Genomic DNA, 23,081 nt, shown 5'->3' on the forward strand with positions numbered 1-23,081 from the left:
GTGAACTCAGACTTAGGGAAAAGTCTGGGGGCTCGAGAATGTGGGAAAGTTTGCTCATATTTCTTGCTGCTAGACTGGCAAATGAAGACTATCCAGTTGCTGTAGTGAGTGGGGGAACTAACATCAGCTGGCTCTTATGCCTAAATACATCCTGAAATTCATATGCATGACCACACGAAGGCTGGAAAATAAACCTCTAGACTCAAGAGTTGTGGCTGATCAAACACACATCAGGTTATTGCTTTTCCCAGGCAATGTGATTTCCTAAAGAAGAAATCACTGCAACTTGAGTTAAAAGACCTAAAGCAGGCCATTCAATTGTGCTACTCCAAGACTGGTGATGTTTTGCATGATTCCATCTCCTGCACCCCTTTGTACTGTGTGTATATTCAACACTATTTCCTAGAACAAGACTTTTGGGAATACAAGTTGGAAGACATTCAGATATCTCAAGCTTGCAGACTCTTTGCATCATGCCCCCTGCAAAACAAGCTTCCTTTATGAGGACAGATTAGGCAGTCTACTGATGTCTGTGTTGCAGGACAAAGATCACCATAGAGCAAGCTTCATTAAGGCAGAGTTCTAATAGCTACAGCAATTTGCAGGAGGAGCGACAGACTTCTGGAGTCATGTTCCCTATGGAGACCTTGGGCACTCCTAACTGCTTTCTCCTCACTTGTCTCTGTCCACATGAGGTCTCAGCACACCCAAGGGTGCAGCACCCACACCTACATCTCGCCACCAGTCCTCAAGGGCTTCAACACATTTTGGTGCAAACAGAAAAATGGTCTTGTTTTAATTTTCAGTAGCACTATTGGAGACAGGACCTGGCTACCAAGAGAGGAGAGAAGTAGCCACTTTGGAGACATATGGTAAGGCAGCCTCTCCACTAACACAACCATGACTGGCCAAAGTTGCTGGGGAAAGAGAGGAACTTGTCCCCATTGTTACTGTAGGAAATAACATTCCTGAGCACTAACATCTAGTTGTACCACCCCACTAGTACAGAGGAAGAGGCCTTGCTAGACTTTTGTGATGATCATCATGTGACTGAAAATCATAACTGCAAACACAGAGGTTCTGCAGAGAGGCTCAGGGTAGCTGTACAGCCAAATACACAGACAACTTTAAAATTTGTTGTGAAGTGTGCTGCAGGTATTTAAGTTTCCAGGTGGGAAGTTCAGGCTCTACGTCATGTGAGCAGCAGTTGCAAAGGCTGGACTTTCATTTGCAGTGAGGATTGCAAGATCTCCTTTAATTTGTGGTCTGGGCCTCTTAAAAAGGTAAGGTACATAAAATCAGCCTCTAAAGTGCATGGTTCAATGTATAGCATTTTAGGTACTGTTGCTTTGAGAGCTGAAATAACCTTTGAAGTTCAGGTATAGATTTTACCATAAAAAATAGCCACCAATGTATGCAAAGTTTAACATGTTACTAGTGGTAACACTGGGCACATAATAAAGTATCTTTGGGAGCAAGCCACAATTATCATTACATTTTTTGTTTGGCAGAACCAAGACTACAGAAGTAAACATTTATTTCTTTACAAAAACAGGGACAAAATAACTAAGAGTTCCATTTTTATAATGGTTTGATTCAATTTCCTAAAGCTTAAATAATTAAAAAAGCCATTAGAAGTAAGCAATTAAGCATCACAATATATTCTATATGCTTGTGTTTCAAGATCTTTTAAATTCTGCTCAGTTATTGACTGAATTTGACTCAGGATTCTGAGTAATTCTGATTTGAATTTCTCAGTTGATCTGCCACTCACCAGAAATGCTTTGCTTCTTTCTAATTAGGGGTCCAGTTGGCAAGATTAACAGTTTTCTGATTTAAACTAGACTGTACTTCATCGTATTGCATGTCTGAACATCAGTTCCCTCTAAATGTTGAAGGTAAATTAAAAATCTTTCAGGCGTGATTTCTTAGAAATCAATCTTCTAGCAAAGGAGAATGCATTCACACCAAACTAGAAAGAAAAAAATGTGCAAGTCCAAGCTGGAAGAGCAGCTGTAAGAGGATGCTAAGTGAATCAGCAATGTTAGAGTTTCCTGAAGAAAAGAAGATGTATTGTCACGTTACCTAGCTCATTTTCAAATCCCAGTAATTAGTGACCCCTCAAGCAAATTTCAACACGTCTCAAATTTTGATATGCTCATTATGCTTACAAGGTTAGAGGAAGGTAGAGGTGCCGTAAGTAACCTCTCATGGATGCTCCGAGCTGCAGAGAAGGCTCCCACCTTAGTAGACGAAGGACAAACTTTCATCTACAAGGAGAGGGGGACAAGGAGAAATGGTTTCAAACTGAGAGTGGAGTCTTAGATTGGATATAAGGATTAAGTTTTTTACAGTAAGGGTGGTGAGGCATTGGCACAGGTTGCCCGAAGATATGGAGAATGCCCTGTCCCTGGAGACATCCAAAAATCAGGCTGGAGAGGCTCTGAGCAACTTGATCTCACTGTAGGTGTCCCTGTTCATTGCAGGGGAGATGGACTAGATGGCCTTTAAGACACCCTTCCAGCTCAAACGATTCTATGATTCTATTCTACGAACCACCAGAAGAAGACAAACCTCAGAGATGCTGAGCTATGGACACAAAATGTTTGGAAATCATTACTATTATTTCCCCAGTGTGCAGATCTTTTTCTAGTTTCTTTCACTATTTTTGAAGTCTAGTAAAAAAACCAACACCAGATGTTCATTTGCAGATGAATGGTCACACTGTCCCATTTGTTGGAGGCTCATGCCTCAATTCAGCACAAGAACTGCAGAGGAGCTGGGTAGAGGAAGTGAGACATAGAACATCATTCACCAAGTAAATCCTGGCTGTGTTTCTAGCTCTGCAGTTGCTCTCACCTCCCACGTGCAAGGAGAGCCGTGGCTAAGGAGTCACCACACTGTGCAGGAGCAGGTAGCAGTGTCAGGCCTGGGGCACAGCCCAGACCAGAATATTTATGTCCTGCTTCTTGTTAAAATGAAGCTAAGAGGTAGAATTGAGAAAAATGGTATGGCTAGTCCCAGCAATCACTGACAGTTTTTTTTTTTAAAAAAAAAAAAGAAATAAAGAAAAAGCAAATGGGCGAACTCCCAATATGCGCTTTGTTTGGAGAATGTCTTGAAAGCCAGTGGAGAAGGCTGCAGCAATGACAAAGGGCTGCGTGGAGCAGCATATATGCTACGTACAACTCTGGATAGCCCTGGTGCAGAAAGAGCAGCCTATCTCCAGCTCTGTGGCTTGACATCAGGAAATGCAAATCTTGATAACAGCACATGATGAAGATATCATAACCTAGCTGGAAACATTCCCTCAACTCCCTGCCAAGCCAAATGGTCGAGCCCAGGCTATTAAGCTGCAATAGCTACCTACCCACTTTATTAGCGTGCACTGAATTTGTTTTGTTTAAATGACTCCTAGGGGAACAAAGAGCGGAAACACGCATTGCACTTGTTGCATATTTACCACTGAACTCATTCAGCTCCATTACAAGCAGGCGAAGATTTCAAAGCCTTTGCTCACGGGTTGGAAAGTTTACTAAGACCTTGTTCATAGATCAAACCTAGCATTAGGTCAGCAATTCCTAACCTTTCTTTTTTTTCATCTTTGAAATGGAAGAACTATTTAAGGTTTTGGAAAGGAAAAAAAAAACTCACCGAAATGCTGAAGATCCCATACTTTTCACTAACATCCATATAAAACTTAGGTTGATCTTAATGCTCATTTATTGCTTTCCCCTTACCCCCATAATTCTCCAACTAGATTTGCTTGCTCTGATTTTCTTTCCCCTTCACTTGCACATTCAAGCTCTAAGGTTTCACAGACCACAAGTGGGGAAGCACTGCACTGTGAGCCAGGAGAGCCTGACACCCACATATGCACTTCCACAGAATCAATTAAAACCTAGTAGATGTAGTGTTCAGTGGTCATTATTCCATCCAGTATCAGTGAAATGCTAAAATTGGAGCATTTAGGAGCTCTACACATTCTTCTTCTTTTTTTTTTTAAACCGTTAAGGCCTTAACACTACTAGAAAACCCTGGAGCTGAGTAACACAGAGTAACACAGACCTGATACCTGCTTACCACATCTCTGGGCCTCCAAGATACCTACGCTCATCCGGACTGCAACAAGGCCTCTGCTTAGAGCCATCAGACATGATAAAGCAACACTTCCAAAACCTTGTAATATGAGGGGGGTTCAGAGTCATTTTGCCAGGAAATTAATAGCCAAGCTTCTGTAACATCAACCTCGACTCAGGATGTGCTCAAAACAACTGCAACCGGAAGACAGACAGTCGAAAAGCTCTACTTTAAAAGCATCCTAATCCTCTCAGCTCCTTCCCCTTGGATCCAGCACTCAAGTTACAGGTCAAGCCTTAGTTCAGATCTGCAGGGACTCTCGTAGCCCAAGTCTGGTTCACTCTACAAGCTGCGTAGCTTGGGTAAACAAGGACAAGAAACACACATGCTTCCATGAGGACAACAAGCCACATGGACAATAAACAGATGATTTCAGTGAGAATAACTGCAAACTCCCATGCTTTTTTTCATGTTCTGAGTCTGTTTGAGATATCACCCTCATGCAAATAGTCAGACCTACTAAAAAGTGGCCCTAGGCTTTTAAAGAGTAGAAATGAGTGTATATGTAAGGGCAAGGGAGTGGAGAATAAGATATTTTTGAAATAAAGTTCTATCTTGCATTGATCTTTTCACTTCAACATAAAGTGATATTAAAAGGAATCCACTCTGATTTTTCTGTCATTGATAAAGCCAAAACCAGGAACAATAAAAAAAAAAACAAGTACAAATGTTTAAGGTGTGCATTCATGCTTTCAGATTTACTGAAAGTGGACTTTCCCCTTTCAAACCAAGAGTAAACAGAGCCTGTGGAGGACCATGACCACACGGGGTGACTAACAGTGATTGTGTGAGCCTCCCTGAGGCAGCCCCAGCTTCTTCCAGAAAGTGAAGGAAGAGCTTGACAGCAATCTGGCAAACCAACCCCACCTTTCCCTCAACATTTTCAGGATAGGAGGTTGAAACCTTTTAAATTGTATTTACAGCTTTGGAAAAGTCTCACTATTTACCGACAGGTATTTTAGAAAAGACATCACAGTTTCTCCTATGACTTCAGAAATAGCATTTCCAGTGCTCTTTGTTTTTATCATTCACAGACAAACAGTAACGACCTTCTGCGGCATGGTGCGCACAGTGATGATGCAGCCTTTTGTGCCTTTTATCGCCACCCAGATGGGCAGCTGCCTGCAGTTGGCCTCATCACTCCGCTCTGAGCAGCTCTGAGAGGGGCTGATAACACACTTTGCTCCTCCAGCAATGACTGTCAGCATCCCAAAAGCAAAAGAGCTGCCATAGGTATCCAGAAATCTGTTTCTAGAAATCGAGTTAGAGGGGTTAGTTTGTCTTCCCTATTCTCACTTCCAAGCAGGATAGACAAAGCACCTGACTAGATGGAACAGATCCAGCTTTTCTGATCACATTATTTTTTTTATTAGTGAACAATGACTGCTTATACCAAAGATAAAAAACAAATACTGAAGAGGAACAGATGAGGTTAGGGAGAAAAAACTAGCGCAGGCCTGGAAGGAGTCCACAGAGGAAAGTCCCCAGTAAATGCCTCACCGCAAGCCTGCAGCTGGGAGTTGGAAATAACCTCTTGCTGTACATGTGGTGTGGTGCCTACCGGGAAGATCAAATAGTTGAGGACAAAGGAAAAGCCGAAGCATAAACACAAACACAAAAAGTACAAAAATATAAACTCAAAAATATATTTAAATATAAATAAAACTAGCTTTACATTCAGAAATGGGATTTCCCAGTTCCTGTTAGAAGTTAGTGTTTTCAGTAACAGAGAAACCCAGATTGAAGAAACAAAAATTGGAGGGATAAAACAAACCAAAGCACTCTTCCTTGCCTCTGGGTCAGTGCAGGTGAAGACTGCACCATGTATAAGGCATCCTAGCATGCGTCATACAAATTCCATTGTAAATTAAAGGCAAGCACAGCTATTTTAAAGGTGGAAGGAAGCTGCACAGGGTGGGATACAGCTGAAATACGCGTTGACTGATAGCAAAGAGTTTGTGCCAGACAAGTGATGCACTTATACCTCAAAACCCCACCCTCGCCTCACTGAGGACCAGGTATTACTGAAACTTCAGAGGAGACTTCCTTGTTCTTAACAGTAGCTCTGCATACTTGCTAAATATTTGCTTAAAAGTATTTGCTGGAATTCCTATCAGAGGGAACTCAAGAGTAGCTCCTGGCCCGGAGCTGCTGTTTGTGGAAGGATGGGCCTCAGCCTGGAGGCAAAGAGGGTGATGTGCAAATAGCATAGGAGAGAGTGACCAGATGGCAGGCTTTATTCCCTGCACCTTTTAATTAGTTTTGTCTTGTATACAAGATACTGAAAATTCAGGAAAGAAAGTCCACCTTGACAGAGAACAAGCAGAAAGGTACATATCTGCAGCCCAAATGAGAGCCTTTGAGAGGCCTGAGGAAGCTGATTTTTCAAGTTTGATCACCAGGCCAAACATTATTTGCTTATGTCCTCTTGCAATCCCTTCTGCAGACAGGGAAGCCCGGTGGTTCACACGCAGGCTCTCTGCCATCCCTGCCCAATTCCCTCTCTGAGCCACTGCATCAGGAAGGTGCCACCAAGGGACTGCAGGGGACAGATACCTTCCCTAGTCCCTCGGTGTCAGCCTTCATGCCTCATTCTACACAAAGGCTTTCTAGAATCCCACATACACCAATATTTTGTTGGGCCACCTCAACCCATGCCATCCCTCTACTGTTTTTAAGCAAAGCACAGCTGCATCCCAGCCCAGAAGCAGGGGGGCACAGTCCTCCCAGAGCCAAGTAAGCCCTGTATCTGCTCACCAGTCCCCAGAAGAGGAACAAAGTGTTAATTCTCTCCCCCACAGCTCCCTGGCTGCTTTCCCTACTGTACTATCTGTACAAAGCTGCACAGAGGAAAAAGCCGCCTGTTCACAGCCATTTGGGAGTGAAAGATTAAAAAAAAAAAAAAGGAAAAAGAAAAAAGAAAACAGTGACACTGTTACACACGCTCAGAGACGCCTTTGTATGCAAAAGTGAGGGAGCCAGCAGAGATATCTCCAGCAGCTCACAAACAGTAGAGCAAACTGGGATGGAATTAGCAACAAACTCATTGGGATACAATCTAATTACACTGGCCAAAGGCACACGTGCTGCATAACCTTGCTGGTGTGCTTTCAAACACCCACCGTCCTTGAATATTAGCAGATTCCTTCAGTTGAGGCAGGGCAGCTGTTCCTCTGCCATTGCTATACTAAAATTAGTGATATCCCCAGTGGTGGTGGATTAGTGCTGCTGGAAAGGAGCTGGTTAACAGCTGTAAGATATTATTCTGTTAACGTCTGTGTCTCAAAGCTTGCTGGGGACACAGATGGACTTGTTCAAGTCCCGAGCAAGGATTGTGAAATCCTTTGTCTGAAGGACACAGATGAACAAGTCCAGGCAAGTCCTGGGCAAAGGTTGTGAGATCCTTTGTCTGGGGGGACGCAGATGGGCAAGGCCGGGGCAACGAGAGCGAGATGAACTGCAGCTAAAGAGCTGTGAAGTGCTCCTTTGTGTGGACCTATCTCAGGATGATGGCCATCTCAGGGGGTACTCAATGACTCTTGCTCAAGGCCATCCTTGTCAGGTAGGCAGGAGAACAAGGAGGATAAAAAAGGAACTGAAAACCATGAGGATAGGTTTCTGGCAACAGATTCCTCATGAAGAAGAGGGATTCCTGAAGATTGAGGTGATTCCTGCATGCTGTCGAACTCTCCTGAGCCTGCTGCCTGACCGCTGTTGCTGCTTCAAGAATTGGCTCCTTGACTTCTTCGTCTACCTGCTTGCTGCCCAAGGCCGGCCACACTGCTTCTTGCCCTCTCCCCTGCTGCGTCTGCCTGGGACCTTCAAACGCCGTGCAACGGGACCGCTGCTGGATCCTGCTGGTGACTATCCCTGCTTTACGCAACTCCTGTTTCTTTTCCACCTTTTTCTATCGCCCTCCTTCCCTTCCCCGTCTCCCTGGTTAGGTTTGGTAATAAACTGGATGGAACAACATATGAACCGTTATTTCTCAATCTCACGCCGGGTATACAGATATTAAAAGAACCTCATCTCCCTCCTATAAATTGGAGCGAGACAACAGCAAACATTGCTGGCTTGTACCCCAGTAGTCTCACCATGCATCTCATTCCTCTGCTTCCTCTCCAGTCTTTCCCTTTGCCATACAGGCATCAAGCCTCAGTGTTACAAGTTAGAAATAGTGATCACCTCTCAGAGCAGAGCAGCAAAACACAGGCTTATGAGCCAGCCAGCAGCCTCCCACAGCTATCAGGTAAGCAAAGATAGTGAGGTTCTACTGAGGTCAAACCCTTCCCAGATAAAAAAGGAAGCCAAACAAGTCCCTAACCACAGCTGTGTGATCAAGTGGTCAGGTGTTTTGAACCAGACTACCTTAGCTCAACCAACTCCTTCCCCTCCTACAAATGAGGTTATGAATACCTATTTCATCAGCTGTGCTATAGGAGCGAGTTCCTCACTTAGTGGAGAGAATAATTAATCGCTTTGTGAACAAGTCACTGAACTGTAATCAGACCTCTGCTATTAGCTGACTTTAATAGACAGATGATTAGCTGGGAAGAGCTCAGCATCCTCCAGAGCATATAACAAAATGTGTTGCCCAAGCTGAGGCTGCCTGGCCCCATTTTGCTGCAAAACCAGCAGGATTAGTGTTTCAGATATACATGCAGGTAACCTGCACCAGATGTCAATGCTAATTTTTTAGACTTCCACTGCAATAAATCCCAGAGGTTAAATACAGGAAGGCTTCCTACAGCTAGATCTATGCCTTTCTTAGGCATTTATTATGTTAATGACTCTCTTCTCATATTAGCCAGTGTAACCTGTGAATCATCAAAATAAAGCCAAGTGTTCTGGAAACCAAGATATATGATTAAGGTAGGATAAGGGCAGAAGCTTTTCAATTATCTACTGCCATCGTTGTGTTCAGGTGTCAGTCAGCCTATCAGGTTACCCCAATTCCATACATTTTGCTTTTTTAGTAAAGCATATTCTGGAGGTGTTCAACAAATGCATAGATGTGGCACTGAAGGACACAGTTAGTGTGCATGGTGGCGGTGGTTTGATGGTGGACTAGGTGATCCTAGAGGTCCTTCCTAAACTTAATGCTAAAAGCCCTACCAAAAAAATGCAGTTCTGGAAGTGCTGCAAAAGGCAGCAGAAAGATGGGAGTGCTGTTCCCCCAAGGCCAGTGCTAGTCAGGCTCTTCATTACACATAGGAGCAACCATCTAGAAAATTAAATAGACCGTGATGTAAGATGTCAGAGTGTATTCTGCAGAAAAACATTCTTCACTGAGGCACCTCAGGACTTGCTGGAAGTTTCTGGCTATCGCCAGGCAAAGCATTTGAGCAAACAGCTCAGCTATAGGAGCAACAAGCCCTCAGCACCCCTCTGTGCTGTCGAACTTGCCACCAGCAGAACTGCAGTGTTTCATCCATTATTGAGCAGCTCCTGCCAGCTCTCATTCACATAGATCACCTGGCATAAATAAGTAAACACCACACATACAAGCCTGTGACAGGGGAGAGTGATAAAAACTAACAAGCAGGCAGGCTTACTGCATTCTCTTGTATTATAGAGAGACACCAAAAATTTCACTAGCATCCATTATGCTGAGATCCAGGATGATTTTTACTTAGTTAAACACCAGAGAAGTATTTTCATGCTCTATCTCAGCAAAAGTTTACCTGGGTGAATGCCCACAACCTGTCCCATTAAGTTTTTAGAATACTTAAAAAGGCCAACAATAATTTCCAGAAAAAAAAAAAGCATCCATTGTGAGTACAGTGTGTTCTAACACCCATAACTACCTGCAAAAATCCTTGTAAGTCATCCGTAGTGTGGCTTCTTGTCTCGGGACCAACCTAACAAACAAGGAGCAAAGCTTATTGCCACATTGCTGGACATCCAGCAACTTGAAGGCTTTCTCTGCAGCCTTGACTTCAAGCTAGACTGAGTCCAAAAGTAGCAGATCCTGCATGAGAGACTTCCCTGTTAACCAAGGCAGTAGTGACACCTAGGCTTTGTGATCCTCATTCTCAGCATTGTGCTGTGCCAGGCAGATGAAACCACTCTGCATTCTCCCATTGCTTGCTAATCCTGGGAGAGACTTCTGGATGCTGCCCTGCTCCAGGGAAAGACGCTGCACAATGCTACCCTATGCAGCTCTTGCTTTTTCCCTTTCTCTGAACCAGTAGCTCTCATGATTGTGCTACAAGCCATAGATATGCCCATTCACGATGGCCAAAGTTCTTAGTCGAAAAAATCCAAAACTTCACAAGCAAAGAACCCCGACACAACCAGCCAATCTCTCAAAAACAGTGTGCACATTAGTTATGTTTTATGACCACATTCAAGTGGCAGCCTAATCAACCAAAAAGGAAACAGAATCTTAAGAGAAAGAAAAGGGATGCTTTTATTTTGACCAGGAGACAAAATTGTCACTCAATCACTATTGTCACTGTAGTAAAGAAAGGAAAAAAGGAAGAAATGGACAGGAGTACCAGCTGGGATTCATCAGTACACATCATTTGTGTAAGCAAATTGCGAAGTAGTTGATGTACCAAAAGCTTCGGAAAAGAATTCTAGAGCACAAAGTAAGTGATAAATGCTATTGATTGGTTTTTGGACATCGCAACACCTTATTAGATACTTTGATTCATTGACACAGAAGGTAGCATAGTTAAGATTTGTATAATTTCATTTCTCACAGGACCTAATAGAGCAGCAAATATTCAACCACTGCTAGAATGCTGATGACACACTTAGTCATACACGCATCTTTACTGTCCAAATTGCCCATATCTCTTTAAGGCACTCCAGGAAATTAAAGCATCTGAGTTCTACATCAGAGCAATGTGCTTCTACGGCAGCAAAATAAAACTAAGCTATTTCAGAAGTTATTAGTACAGCAAAATTGATCCAGGTACTTAAGAATTCATTAGAGCATAGGGAAGTCAAGAGCTTCTTTTGTGAGCTACACAAGTTGTTCCAAAAGTAATGATTCCTGCTTATTTGCATGGAAACTACAACAGATGCAAAGAACATAACTACAGTATTTGATAGAGAAAGTTTTCTGCTATAAAATACTATTTTTCAACACAGTCACTACCATTAGTTCTGTGTTTTTGTCAGTGAAGAGCCTGCATGCAGCACCTGTAAAAATCTGCACCAGCAGAAGTCACCCATTGCTTCACAGCTGCTATGATGGCATCCTTGCCAGGAAAATGTTGCCCATACAGCCTAAACAGATGGAAATCAGAAGGCACCAAATCCAGACTGTGAGTGTGGTGGGACAGTCCAGCCAACCTTGGCGATGTGTTCCACAGTCTTCACACTGGAATGGGGCCTGGTGTTGTTGTGTTGCAAAAGAAGGATTATCTTCTCCTCTGGCCTAACTCTGGAAGTTGGAGCCTTCAGCTTAATGTCACAACGCATCAGTCAGTCGATGGTTTGTCTGGGTTCCAGAAACCAGAAGGATTGCTATTTTCCTAACCCAAAAGACAGTGTTTCACTTTACCTGCTGAGGCTGTGTCTTGAGCATTGTCTTCGATGAGGAATTCACATGTAACCACTCCATGGACTGCCGTTTTGCCTCTGGTTCCTAACAGTGACACCACATCTCATCACAGGTAATATGTGATCCAAGAAACTGTCACCTTCAGCCTCAGATTGGCTCGATAGGTCCTGATAAACTTGCATACTGTGCTTTTTCTGTTCCTGCATGTGCATTTGTGGGGTTCACCCAGTGAAAACTTTGTGATATTCCAAAATTGCTATCATTTCCAACGCACTGAAGCCGATATCCAGCTGCGTACACAGTTGCCTTGTCATAAATCACCAATTCACATGGATGGGCTACCTGATCGAGACACTCCTCAGGTCATGATGTAACAGCCATGAATGGCCATGTGGAGCATGGCTTGTCTTTCATATCACTGTTGCCAGAGCTGAAAGGCACCACCTACCACCTCACTGCACTCACATCCACTGTTTGGTCTCCAGAACTGTTCAGCAAGTATTGATAGATACTAATGGATGTCAATTTTTCTGCATGGAGGAATTCAGCGACACACCTCTGCTTCATATACACTTCCACATCAGACTACTCCTCTGCTTCCATTTGTCACACAGCAACAACATGTAAGGCAATACTGGTAGGAAGGCTCAACTTCTATTGCCATACCACCAACATCTGCCTCTGACATCATGAGCCAGCATAATAAAATAGGAGGCATTACTTTTGGAGGAGCCCTCATATAAAGCCAGGCTCGCTTATCTGATTTTCAGCTTCCCACAAAGGAATGGAAAATTTTAAGCAGCAGCTTACAGCTAGGCTATATACAAACCTATTTGCATTAAAAAAAAAAAAAAAAACAAAAACAATTTCTAACATGACAGAGTGTACACACACCTGAGGACCATTACTTCCCTGTAATGCTATGAGGATAATATAGCCTTCAAGATTCAGCAGTAAATTTAAGCGTTTCTTTCAGAAGCGGGGCATGTGTCTGGATGTTCACCTTGGCTGATTGCCATTAGCATTTTTCCTCTTGTATGGAACTGCTGAATCACAGCCTGATGCTCTGATTGACCACCTGAGGCAAGCAATGAGTCAGCCACAGGAACACAGGTGAAGGTAACTCAGCTGTGCTACCAGAAGGGATGGAGCCTGGCTCCACCTCTCCTAGACCCCATTTAAGTGCTGACTGCCACTGAGGAAGGATCTCTTCCTAGAGATCACTCCTTGTGGAGAATACTGTGAGCCTACAACATTGGTAAACATGTTTCATTTATTATCTTCCTGTTGCAATAATCTTACTTAGCCTAACTTTCCTGGATGTTTCTTAATTGCAACATCTGTATGTTCATTGATTATACACTCCTAAACCAAAAGATTACTTTCAAATTATTTGATTGTGGTTGCATTTATATCAAACCTTCAAAATAGCACCTGCATTAATGTCAGCCAAGTTTCACAGAGGATGAGATTATCTTTAAGAGTTCTGCTTATCTGCAAATGTTTTGAGCAGTAGATTTAATGGAGGGCTTTGCACCCATAAGGGAGGGAGGCCTTTTAAATCTGAGTGGAGGCTACCTGGATGTCACCAGAACCCTGGAGAGGACACAGCTGATGCCTGCCCGGTGCCTACCTCAGCTTCTGTCCATTTATCCAACAGGATCTAACTCGGCAGAAAGTTCAGCTCCCTGGCCAAGTCAAAGCTCCTACCAAACACAAAGCCTAAAGCAAGGAGCACCACAAACACTGGCTACACCATGCAGGCTGGCTGCTAGAATGCATCCATTTCCAAGACTTTTAGAAGACCAGTAGTGTTTTAACTAGAGACTAGTATCTGCCAAACCCTGCTCTCCTTTGTGCGTCTGTCTGGGTCAGCACAATTTCTGATCATGTCCTGAGCAGAGGAATGGATGATCTTTGCTGCTAAATCTCAAACAACCCCAGAGCTTGCTAAGGTTTTGCACCAGATTGGACAAGAGGCTTCCTCATACACAAGCATGAATCTTACCAGGGTAGATCTCTTTCCAATCCATAACTTTCACCAGGTTTATGTAACAATTCCACTGCTGAGAATGGAAGAGAACTATGAGCAGTCAAACTTTGCTGTGATGGAGCAACTCCATTAAAGCCAGTAGGACAGCACCAGAATGAAATCATTGCAAAGTTTAACTCATTGACATTTCCATGTGCTCTTCTGGTCATCATATCCAAATTCTTGGTCTGATATTACTAAAGAAAGAGGTCATAGCTAGGATTTGACAAAAACATTTGTTTTAAAACCCCAGCTGCAACTTCTGCTGTGGAAATCCTTTTTACTAAGTTGAAGTGGTTCTGTCTTTTTTCCCCCCTCCTGTTAAATAAAAAGGGAAACAACTTATAATTAGAGTGATAGGTACTCCCCAGATGCTTTAGAGTTCTCAGAATTAATTCTGGGTTTCAGATAATGTTAAATACTCAAAGGTTTCTCAAGAAAAAGCATTTTAAAGAAGAGAAAACTCACAAAAAACAAGCTAATTTAATGTTCTGATTCCAGGTTTGCTTGTTTACTTTTGTGGAAACAAACACTTCAAGCTAAAATTAGATCTTGGTAGCATCTCTCCATGCCCACAATTCTTCATGCTCTTAGAAATATTTGCAAATTCCTTCCTCTTCCATCCCTCCCTGACCTTGAGCTTGGGTCCTCCGCATCAATTGCAGGTTGCCGGGTAGAAGGACAAGGCATGGCAGGGTAAGCTGGCATGTCTCAGCTGACAAAGATCAGTCCCTCAGAAATGCCTTTTCACCATGAATTGAATCAGTTCGCGTGCAGATGCATAATGAGATTTTCAGGGATAAGAAAAACAAGCTGGAAATTAGTTCACTTGTGTATACGCTGCAAATCTAGCATTCATCTTGGTGGAAATGCTGTAGTATGTTTCTCATTCCAAAGGAATTTCCAATCTGTCCCTCTTGTGAGTTAGTTTGCTCTGCCAGGACACAACCTGGGAGGAAATAGATCTGTTCTACCTGCCCAAACTTCTCTGAAGCAGTTGCTCTCCAACTAGGCAGGCTCATGCCCCAGGAACACACACTGGGTGTCCGCTTACCCTGTCACAGGGCCAGGAAAACAGCAGCATGAAGTGTCAGAGCTTGTCAGGGCTCATCAGCTGAGGAAAGGTTTCACTATTTCTCTTGGGCATCAGCACTCTTTGTCTTGCAGAGGCTGATTTTAATGCGGCAAGCTTCAGTAGGGAGATAGGGAGATTAGGTATTGCTGTTTTTAATGCCCCCAGAAAATTCAGGTTTCTTACCTTAACAGAAGTCAAATAGGAAAGTTATATTAAGAGGAAACCCACACAGAAAGATTAGGAGAGGTGTGTGTCTGGTTAAGGACACAATCTTGCAATCACCATCTTTGCAGGAGTCAATTGGCTCAAAGTGATTATCATCTTCTGATGGCAATTTAATCTCCATTTGGTTCACCCCAGACAAGTTTCCATAACATCAAAGGGCAGCTGCACTAATTGGCATCTCATTCAGTCAGGGCAGAGCACTAAATAGGGATGTGAGGAGGCAGGGCAGCCTCCAGCTGGGAAGAAGCCAGTTCTGCTTCATCCCAATCAAGGTACCACTGGATTTAATTGGAGTCTACATTTTAGACAATAGTTAATAAAAAATGCAGACTTATTTCTAGTACTACCTGTGCTGTCATGGTGTTAAAGCTGAACATCTAAAGGATCACAGAGGAATACCTGATTTACTCACCACGGATAAATTCCCCTTCTGAAGTGTATGAAAGGCAGATAATTAGAAATCCAAGAAATTATTATTTCTACTATGCAAATACTATTTCTTTTATTTAATATTAACAAAATAATGGGAAGCTACATGTCTAAGAAGTAACATCTGATTTGAATATAGCCTTCAGTTTTATTTTTCCAAGTCATTAATAATATACGAAGGCCAAAAAGAGGTTTGAAAATAAGAATTTAAAGGAGACTGATCTCTCTACTATTGCCAGCCAAGAGAAGGTATAGATACAAGAGCCAAAGGCAGAAAATGAGAAGGGATTGTGCATGTTTTAGACATAAATTAGTCTAGTGTTCAGGAAAGCAAAACAGAAGCTGAGTCTCCACTAAATACAGGTCTCTGGTCACTGGTCTTGTCAGTAAGTTCTCTTTCCCAGCTCTCAGACTACATCCTGTATCACTTATTGCTTAATGAACTCCTTAGGGGTTTAGATATTTAATATTGCAACACCAGAAGATACCACAAGAAGAAAGAAATTAAAGCAATGGCACATAGGCTTCAATTGAAGTATTAATCATGGTGGGCCAGATTCCCCTTGGAAGCAGAACTCTGCTCAACACAGGAGCAAAGAGACAGCACCTCCTGAATCACAGGAAAGCTTAATGCAATCTGGCAAGAGTGTCAGCAGTCCAGGTAGAAATCTATTTAATGCCACTGGCCCAAATTCCTGCAGTGCCACCTTGGGCAGAGGATACTGCCCACACCATTCCCTGACTCACGGCAACAAAGCAGAAGAGAAAAATGGACCCAGGAGCTTGCCTGAAGAAATTTCCAGGCTAGCAGATTTATTACCCATCACTTGTAACTGGAATCCTGCCCGCAGTTCTCACGAGGAGGGAACTGGCCTCTGTGTTGGACAGAGACAGAACTGCATTGGCAAGTGCTCCTCGAAAAGACACAGCAACAGAATGATTCTGCTAGTAGGCCTTATCTCTGTTCTGCTAGTGAAATGAGCCAAAGTGACAGAAAGAACTTCCCGGGGCTCTAGCCAATATTAAAAAGCCAATGAAGTTGTCTCTACGCACTGTTATTATCATGGCAACATCCCTACATGGTCATGGAATGGTTCTAAATAGCACAAGTGGGCAAGAACTCAGTGGGCAACACAAGTTCAACCCTGTGGAGAGTGGCACCGTGCTGTCTTCATAACACCAGAACCTCCATGAGCTGTTTGGATTCCTCAAGTGGGGCTTGAGAGCATGCAAAGATGTTGTGATGGTTGCTTTTTTGTGAGGATGAGCTCCACCTGTCTGGGGTAGGACTGCCATTGCAAACAACAGCTCCTCTGTTCAAGGCAGCCCTAGGTTTTGCATTTATAGATACAGGTTCACATCAAAATATGACAATTCTCTACCTTTCTTGTCTCCTGAAGTCTAAGTAGTATTAGGATGAAAGCCTATCATACACAGTTTGTTTGAAATTGTCATCTCTAAACCACATCACAATTTAGTAGCACTTCACTGTCAGCAGCACAGGGGCACAGTTTAAGAATATTAACAAAGAACAGAGAAAAGAAAATTGATCTGGGAGGGAGTAGGGAAAGCACTGTAATAGCACACAAAGCTTTGTGAATGGAAAGTTTACCTTGCCACTCCATTCCCACATGACAAATTGGAACAGTTTACGTGTAAGGTAAGGGGCATTTCCATGCATCACAGCTATTAGCTGGAAACCCTGAACTCCTTAAGGTGTGCCAGGCCATCTTCAACTATAGGCACTGATAATTAGAGAAGATGTGCAGGCACTGCCTGCTGCTCTGAAGCCCTAAAGTGGGCTGAAGCTCAGATCAGTTTCCATCTATCAAACCAGCATCAGATGATATCCCAGATTTACACCATCTGTAACAGTGATCCCATTCTGACTCGCCAGCTCTAAAAGCCTAATGATAAACTCTATAAAGATTGGAGCTTTTTTTAAATGGGATCACACGAGAAGAAATCAAACCTCAGAGCATTCAGCAGAGCAGAGATTTCACTCTTGCCTGTGGATGCTAGCAAATAATGACCACACTTCAATTAATAACTACTAGCTGTCCCACACCACCAGATCACACTGCCTGAGAAAGAGCCACAGGGCATCTCTGCCGTGTCATGCAGCTGCTCCATCTACTGGATTAAACCTACAGCTCAACCAGCTTGGCTCTCCCCCTGCACCACGTGCATAGGCCTTGGTGACTGTCAATGAATCACAATTATGAATAATGTTAGAAAGCCCAGGAAGGTCACGAGCACTACACATGTCCGAATGTTGTGGGTAAGCTTAGTCATTAGAATGGGGAATAACGAGGAAAAATGGTAAAGGCCATGGGCAGGCTGGCTGCTCTCCAGTTACCCTGGGCTTAGTCAGGCACTTGAAAGTTAATTTAGGAAGCAACGTGACTAAAGTTGAACTGTAAATGAGTTCCTTAAAGCAGATAAACAAATTAGCATCGATGCTGCTGTTTCTGTGTTTCCAGGGTTCACAGAATGTTAAGTGACTGATGATGCATGCAGAAAGTCTTGCAACAAAGGAGATTGGTATTTGCTGAAACAGGGCAGCCACATCCTGGAGTTCCCCTTTTGATGGGACTCGGTGCTGTCACGTTTGGTCTTCCACACTCATAGATGCAGGCACCCAGAAGTGAAAAGGATTGCTTTTTCCTCCTGTATCTCTCTACCCCTTGTGCATTTTTACCAGGGTGAGCTAAGTGTTATTGGGGTGAGATATAAATGTTTGTTTCTTCTTTTGTGCAGCTATAAATAGCTGCACAAAGATGGAAAATAAAATGCTTTAGCCTTATCTGTCCTTGAAATTAATAAAAAGTTTCAGGACAAGATGGAGAGATTTATTTCTTTAAAATGAGCATCATACTTAAGCACAGGGTGGGGAAGTTCAAGTGATATGCAGCAGGGAGTTTAGATTTCACTTGTTTCTTTTCTTTCTAGGACACAGTACATTTCTTCCTATAAAAACCTCAAAAACTCAGTGTGATAGGAATGGAAGAGGGGACAAGGCAGACTAATAATGAAAATGATGTCAGTAAAATGCATCCGAGCCATAACTTTCATGAGTTGAAGCAAACTACCAAAACTAGGCAGACTACACTAGAGCATAACAATATTAGTCAATATCACCATTATTAAAAGAATTCTTCTTGAGGAAAAAAAAAAACTTGGTTTAGGAACCAAAGAATACACAATTTATTACTAGTTGTTCAAGGTATACACACTTGATTCCTAGCTGTGGTGGAGAAGCTTTGTGTGGTGCTGAGTTAGCTGTTGTTCCCCCATCAGCGTGATAGTCATTATACTTCATTCACAATACTTACATAGCACCACATTCACCTGCATCCTGCAATGAGAGGTTCTGCATGAAGTATCATTACTCTTAAATGAAATGACTTACAGCACCTGCCAACTGAACTATCACCTTTACCCAAAATAACTTCCTCCTCCATGAAAGATGGCACAGGAAGAAATCCTCAAAACATGAAAGTCACTGTAATTTGAATTATCTTTTGGATCACCATTGCCAGTGGTGCTGTTTCTTCTCATTTGCTACTTCTCTTATTTGGTGGAACTTACTGAGGACACCCAGCTCCTGTCCTCATTTAGGCTATTTGGGTCAGAAACTGGCATAAAGGACTAAGAAGAGGGGTAGGTCTTTCCTCTCAGATGCCTGCTTTGGTGATCTGAAAACTCCCCAAGGGAGCCTGTGGTGGCTGGCTGTGTTACACCCTCATTCCTAACCTCTGAGTCATGGTAGAGGAGCAAGAAGATTAGTCAAAAGGATCAAGGGGATCACTCACACAGCACATGTGCCTGCAGGTGACCTGATAGCAGCCTTTCAATATCTTAAGGAACATTGCAGGAAGGAAGGGGACAGTCTCCTTAGCAGGGCCTGTGGTGACAGAACAAGGGGAAACAGCTTCAAGCTTAAAGAGAGTAAGTTTAGGTTGGGCATAAAGAAAAGGTCTTTTACAGTGAGGGTGGTGAGGCACTGAAACAGACTGCCCAGTGATGTGGTTGATGCTCTGCCCCTGGATCAGGCCCCAGGCAACCTAAGCTGGCTGCACATGTCCCGGTTCACTGAACTAATGACCTGCAGAGGTACCTTCCAACTCCAAGCATTCTATGATTCTACACCAATGCACCCAGTCTCCTTCCCCATTACCCTTGTCCTTTTGCCCTCAGTTTTTATTTGGGGAGGCTCTAGATGGATACAAGGAAAAAAAATCTCTTTGAAAGAAGGAGTGAGGCACTGGCACAGGCTACTTGGGGAGGTGATCAAGAAGTGTGTAGATGTGGCACAGAAGGACACAGCTAGTGAGCATGGTGGTAATGGGTTAGTGATTTGACTGGGTTATCCTAATAGTCTTCTTCAACCTTGATGACTTTATGATGTTTAACATTTCCTTATTGTGTCTGGTCCAAGTAGACTGCGACTACCCACCCTCCTCCTACAGTTGTGGGCTGATAACAAAACACACAGGTGACACATACACAGAGGTTTCTTTGATATAAGATGTCATTAGAGTTCTGTGTTCTGCACACTGGTAAATACAATTTAAGATTACAAACTTTACAGTATCACCATTGGAATAGGGCATTTCCACCAGTGTACAGCCAGGGATTGCTTTGTTTCTTCCAGATTTCATAGTTCAAGGAAAAGATAAGAGGCTTTTGAACTCTTAATGAGGGCTGTGGTGAGTTAGTGGAGTCTGCTGCCTTTCTTGAACAGTCTCTGCATAACCAACAGCTCAGTGAATTGCCTGAGGGCAAACTGGAAGCACCTCATACCACTTCTCACTATCTGTACCAACTCCTCTAACTGATGCCCACCCTCCAACCTGGTAATTCAAGAGAGAGGACCAAGCTAACAGGCTGGGGTAATGAAAACAGCAGGGAAGTTCAATTTATCTCAGTGAGCAACATTTAAAAAATATATATATACCAATAAGCCACCAAACACAAGTAGTCGAAAAGCTCCCAAACTCTCACAGCAGGCTGCCCAGCTTCTCACTCCTTCCTTGACCCAGCAGAAATTCATCTTCATGCCTAATCTATCACTGAGCACCTCATTGAGTGGGCTGCCACAAGTGCCAGATAGTGCTGATCACTGTGCAATTGATGTCTAGTGATCTTACAGGTGTTTAATGATCTAAGAGTTCATAGCATGTTTGGTTTTTTTTTTTTTGCTAGCATTTCACAGCACCATCTCCTTGGCAAGTCTGATGTGCAGGAGCTCAGCAAGACACATTTACTGTGCCACCAGAGTACTGAGTTGGGGCAGATAGTGTCTGGGTCCTGAAAAACATCCAGGCTCCTGAGCTTAAATCAGCAGGCAGGCTGGGTTGTTCTTTGCAGACAGATGACTTTGTGCCCATTAAACAGCACATTACTTACACTTACAACTTAGTGAATAGCTGTTGCCTTTGCCATCAATATTCAAGATGACATTGCAAATGCAATGCTCTCAGGTACCTAAGGGAACATTATCTGAGCTATTGCCTCCCAAGATGCTGCAAATTTTGCAACCTGTGCTCTCATTATCACCATCTTAAAACATTTGCTTATGTTTTCTTTCTTACCACAGAGAGAAAGCTTTATTTGAAACGCAGTTATTTTTCAGAGAAGCCACCACCATTATGTGTGGCACAACCTATGTTACCTCAGCAGGGAACTGAGCAGAACAACACACCCAGGCTGCTATTTTCTTAGGCTGGGATTAAAAAAAAAAATCATTGATACTGAACCTGTGTTCAGTAGAAGGCTGATCCAGATTAAACATAGTCAAACACTTTTGTCAGAAGGACCTATTGCAGTCCAAAGTGTGTACACTTATAGGATAGCTGGATCCAGAAGGTGCAATCCAGGCGCAACAGATGAACAATAATTGATCCACAGCTTGCTGAAAAACAGGTGATACACTGACATGTTCTCAGGAAATTGGAACTGACAGAAAGTAATTACACTGTCCTGGCAGTTTGTCTCTTGTGGTTGTAGCATTTTTGATCTGGTTAAAGGAAAGTTTTTACCTCCCCAGTGACAGCAGAGGAATTGATGGCTGCTGATGCACAGACAGCTCTCCTTGCAAAGGAGATCCAGGTAGAAGCACTAGTCTGAGGTTTCTCCCCAGGAACTGGCTGGCAGTCCTTCCTCTGATTCACCACAAAACCTCCCAGCCCCAAGGACTGGTTTGCACTAAATAGTTCCCAGTTTAACTACAATCTGTTATTAAACTGATTCAGTTAATCCTTCACAAACTCCTTGAGGGACACAGTGAAATTCATTTATAGCAGTTACGGCTTACAGCAATTTATCTTTCAGCTGGTAAGTTAATTGTGAGATCAATTTAAAACTTGGTATTGGGTTAATAAACTATCAGTGTGAGACATCAGCTATCAGCTAGCACACTGCCTGTGTTTTCAGATGATATTTTCAGCAAGTGATTGCTGAATAGTGAAACTATTTGTGCAGGCCAGCCCCAAATACCCTGCCCCAATTACATGTTCTTTGCTTCTAAACATTGAGCAATACAAGTGAATGTTGTGTCTGTCTTCTGGGAAACAAATGGGTAGCATAAGCATTGCTCGACCCATTTTTAAACAAGAGGTCAATGTGCAGAAAAACAAAGTTGGAGCAATGAAGGATTTGACCTACAGGTTCTCCTTTCAGCCCATGGCTCCTCAAAGAGCCCCAGCATTAGGCAGTGTATTAGCAAACCATGAGTTTCACATGCACGCTTTCCATGCCTATCCCAACCCCTAATTAGAACCTCACATGTTTTGTGCAGCTATCCCCTAGGACAAAACCATTACCTGCTCTTACAATACACAAGCAAACATACCCCTGTTATCAGAAGCTTGGAGAGGGCAATGCCAAAAGATATCCTGAAACAAAGGAGAGTTTCAGCTAAAAGCAGGTGCTTCTGTTACAGTAGTTTTCCCAAATAGGCTTCCCTCCTAATCAGCACCTTAAGATTAATTAGCTTAATTATTAATAAATAACAGAAGCAAATATATAAATGGGATCAAGTTAATAAAATTAAATAACATTAATTTTTAATCATTATTATTATTATTATTATTTTTACGATAGCAGAGGAACAGCAGAGAAAAGAGTCTTTGGGGTGACAGCATAAAAAAAAAGACAAGCTCCCCTTACTTAACTGCTTCAGTCAGAGACAGTGACATACTGCAGCCATTGCAGTGTCCCTGGGGGACACACTTCAGCTTGATGGTCAGCCCTGGGCATTTGCCCAGTTTCATCATCAATGGACAGATCCTTTCCATTTCATCAATGCATGCTTTTGAAGTTCTGTGCTATTTTGGGAGGGCACAAAATGTCATGGCTGTGCACTGAGATACTTTGAAGGTTTTTGTTTTTGATTTCTTCTTGGAGTTAATGTTAACTTCTGTTTTCCTTGCTTTGACATTTTCCAAGGTTCTCTTGGGATTGTCTACACCATCTGGGCAGAGCCCATTAGTTTCATTGATGGCTTTTGCCTCCCAGTGTATAAGTACTGCTCAGCATGGCAGTTTCAAGAAACTGATGTGATGCTATTACCTTTTTTTAAGCTTCTAGTATGCTGCTCAGTGGCAGGAGATCTACAACATATTAGAAGATATGTTATCACCTATAACAGTATTATCACC

The 23,081-nt window shown here is 42.8% G+C and overlaps 1 protein-coding gene across 3 annotated transcripts in view; it reads left to right on the plus strand.

The window, feature by feature from the left end:
* Nucleotides 1-7,296: 7,296 nt before the first annotated feature.
* LOC125690309 (uncharacterized) overlaps nucleotides 7,297-23,081 on the plus strand; it is a 28,573-nt gene continuing 12,788 nt past the window's right edge. For all 3 annotated transcript variants that reach the window (XM_048938492.1, XM_048938491.1, XM_048938490.1), the window contains exon 1: nucleotides 7,297-8,000. In XM_048938492.1, coding sequence (XP_048794449.1) covers nucleotides 7,502-8,000 — 499 coding nt within the window. In that variant the 5' untranslated portion in view covers nucleotides 7,297-7,501. The remainder of the gene's footprint in view (nucleotides 8,001-23,081) is intronic.

Source organism: Lagopus muta, chromosome 3 (genome assembly GCF_023343835.1).
Source record: "Lagopus muta isolate bLagMut1 chromosome 3, bLagMut1 primary, whole genome shotgun sequence".
Taxonomy (NCBI): Eukaryota; Metazoa; Chordata; class Aves; order Galliformes; family Phasianidae; genus Lagopus; species Lagopus muta.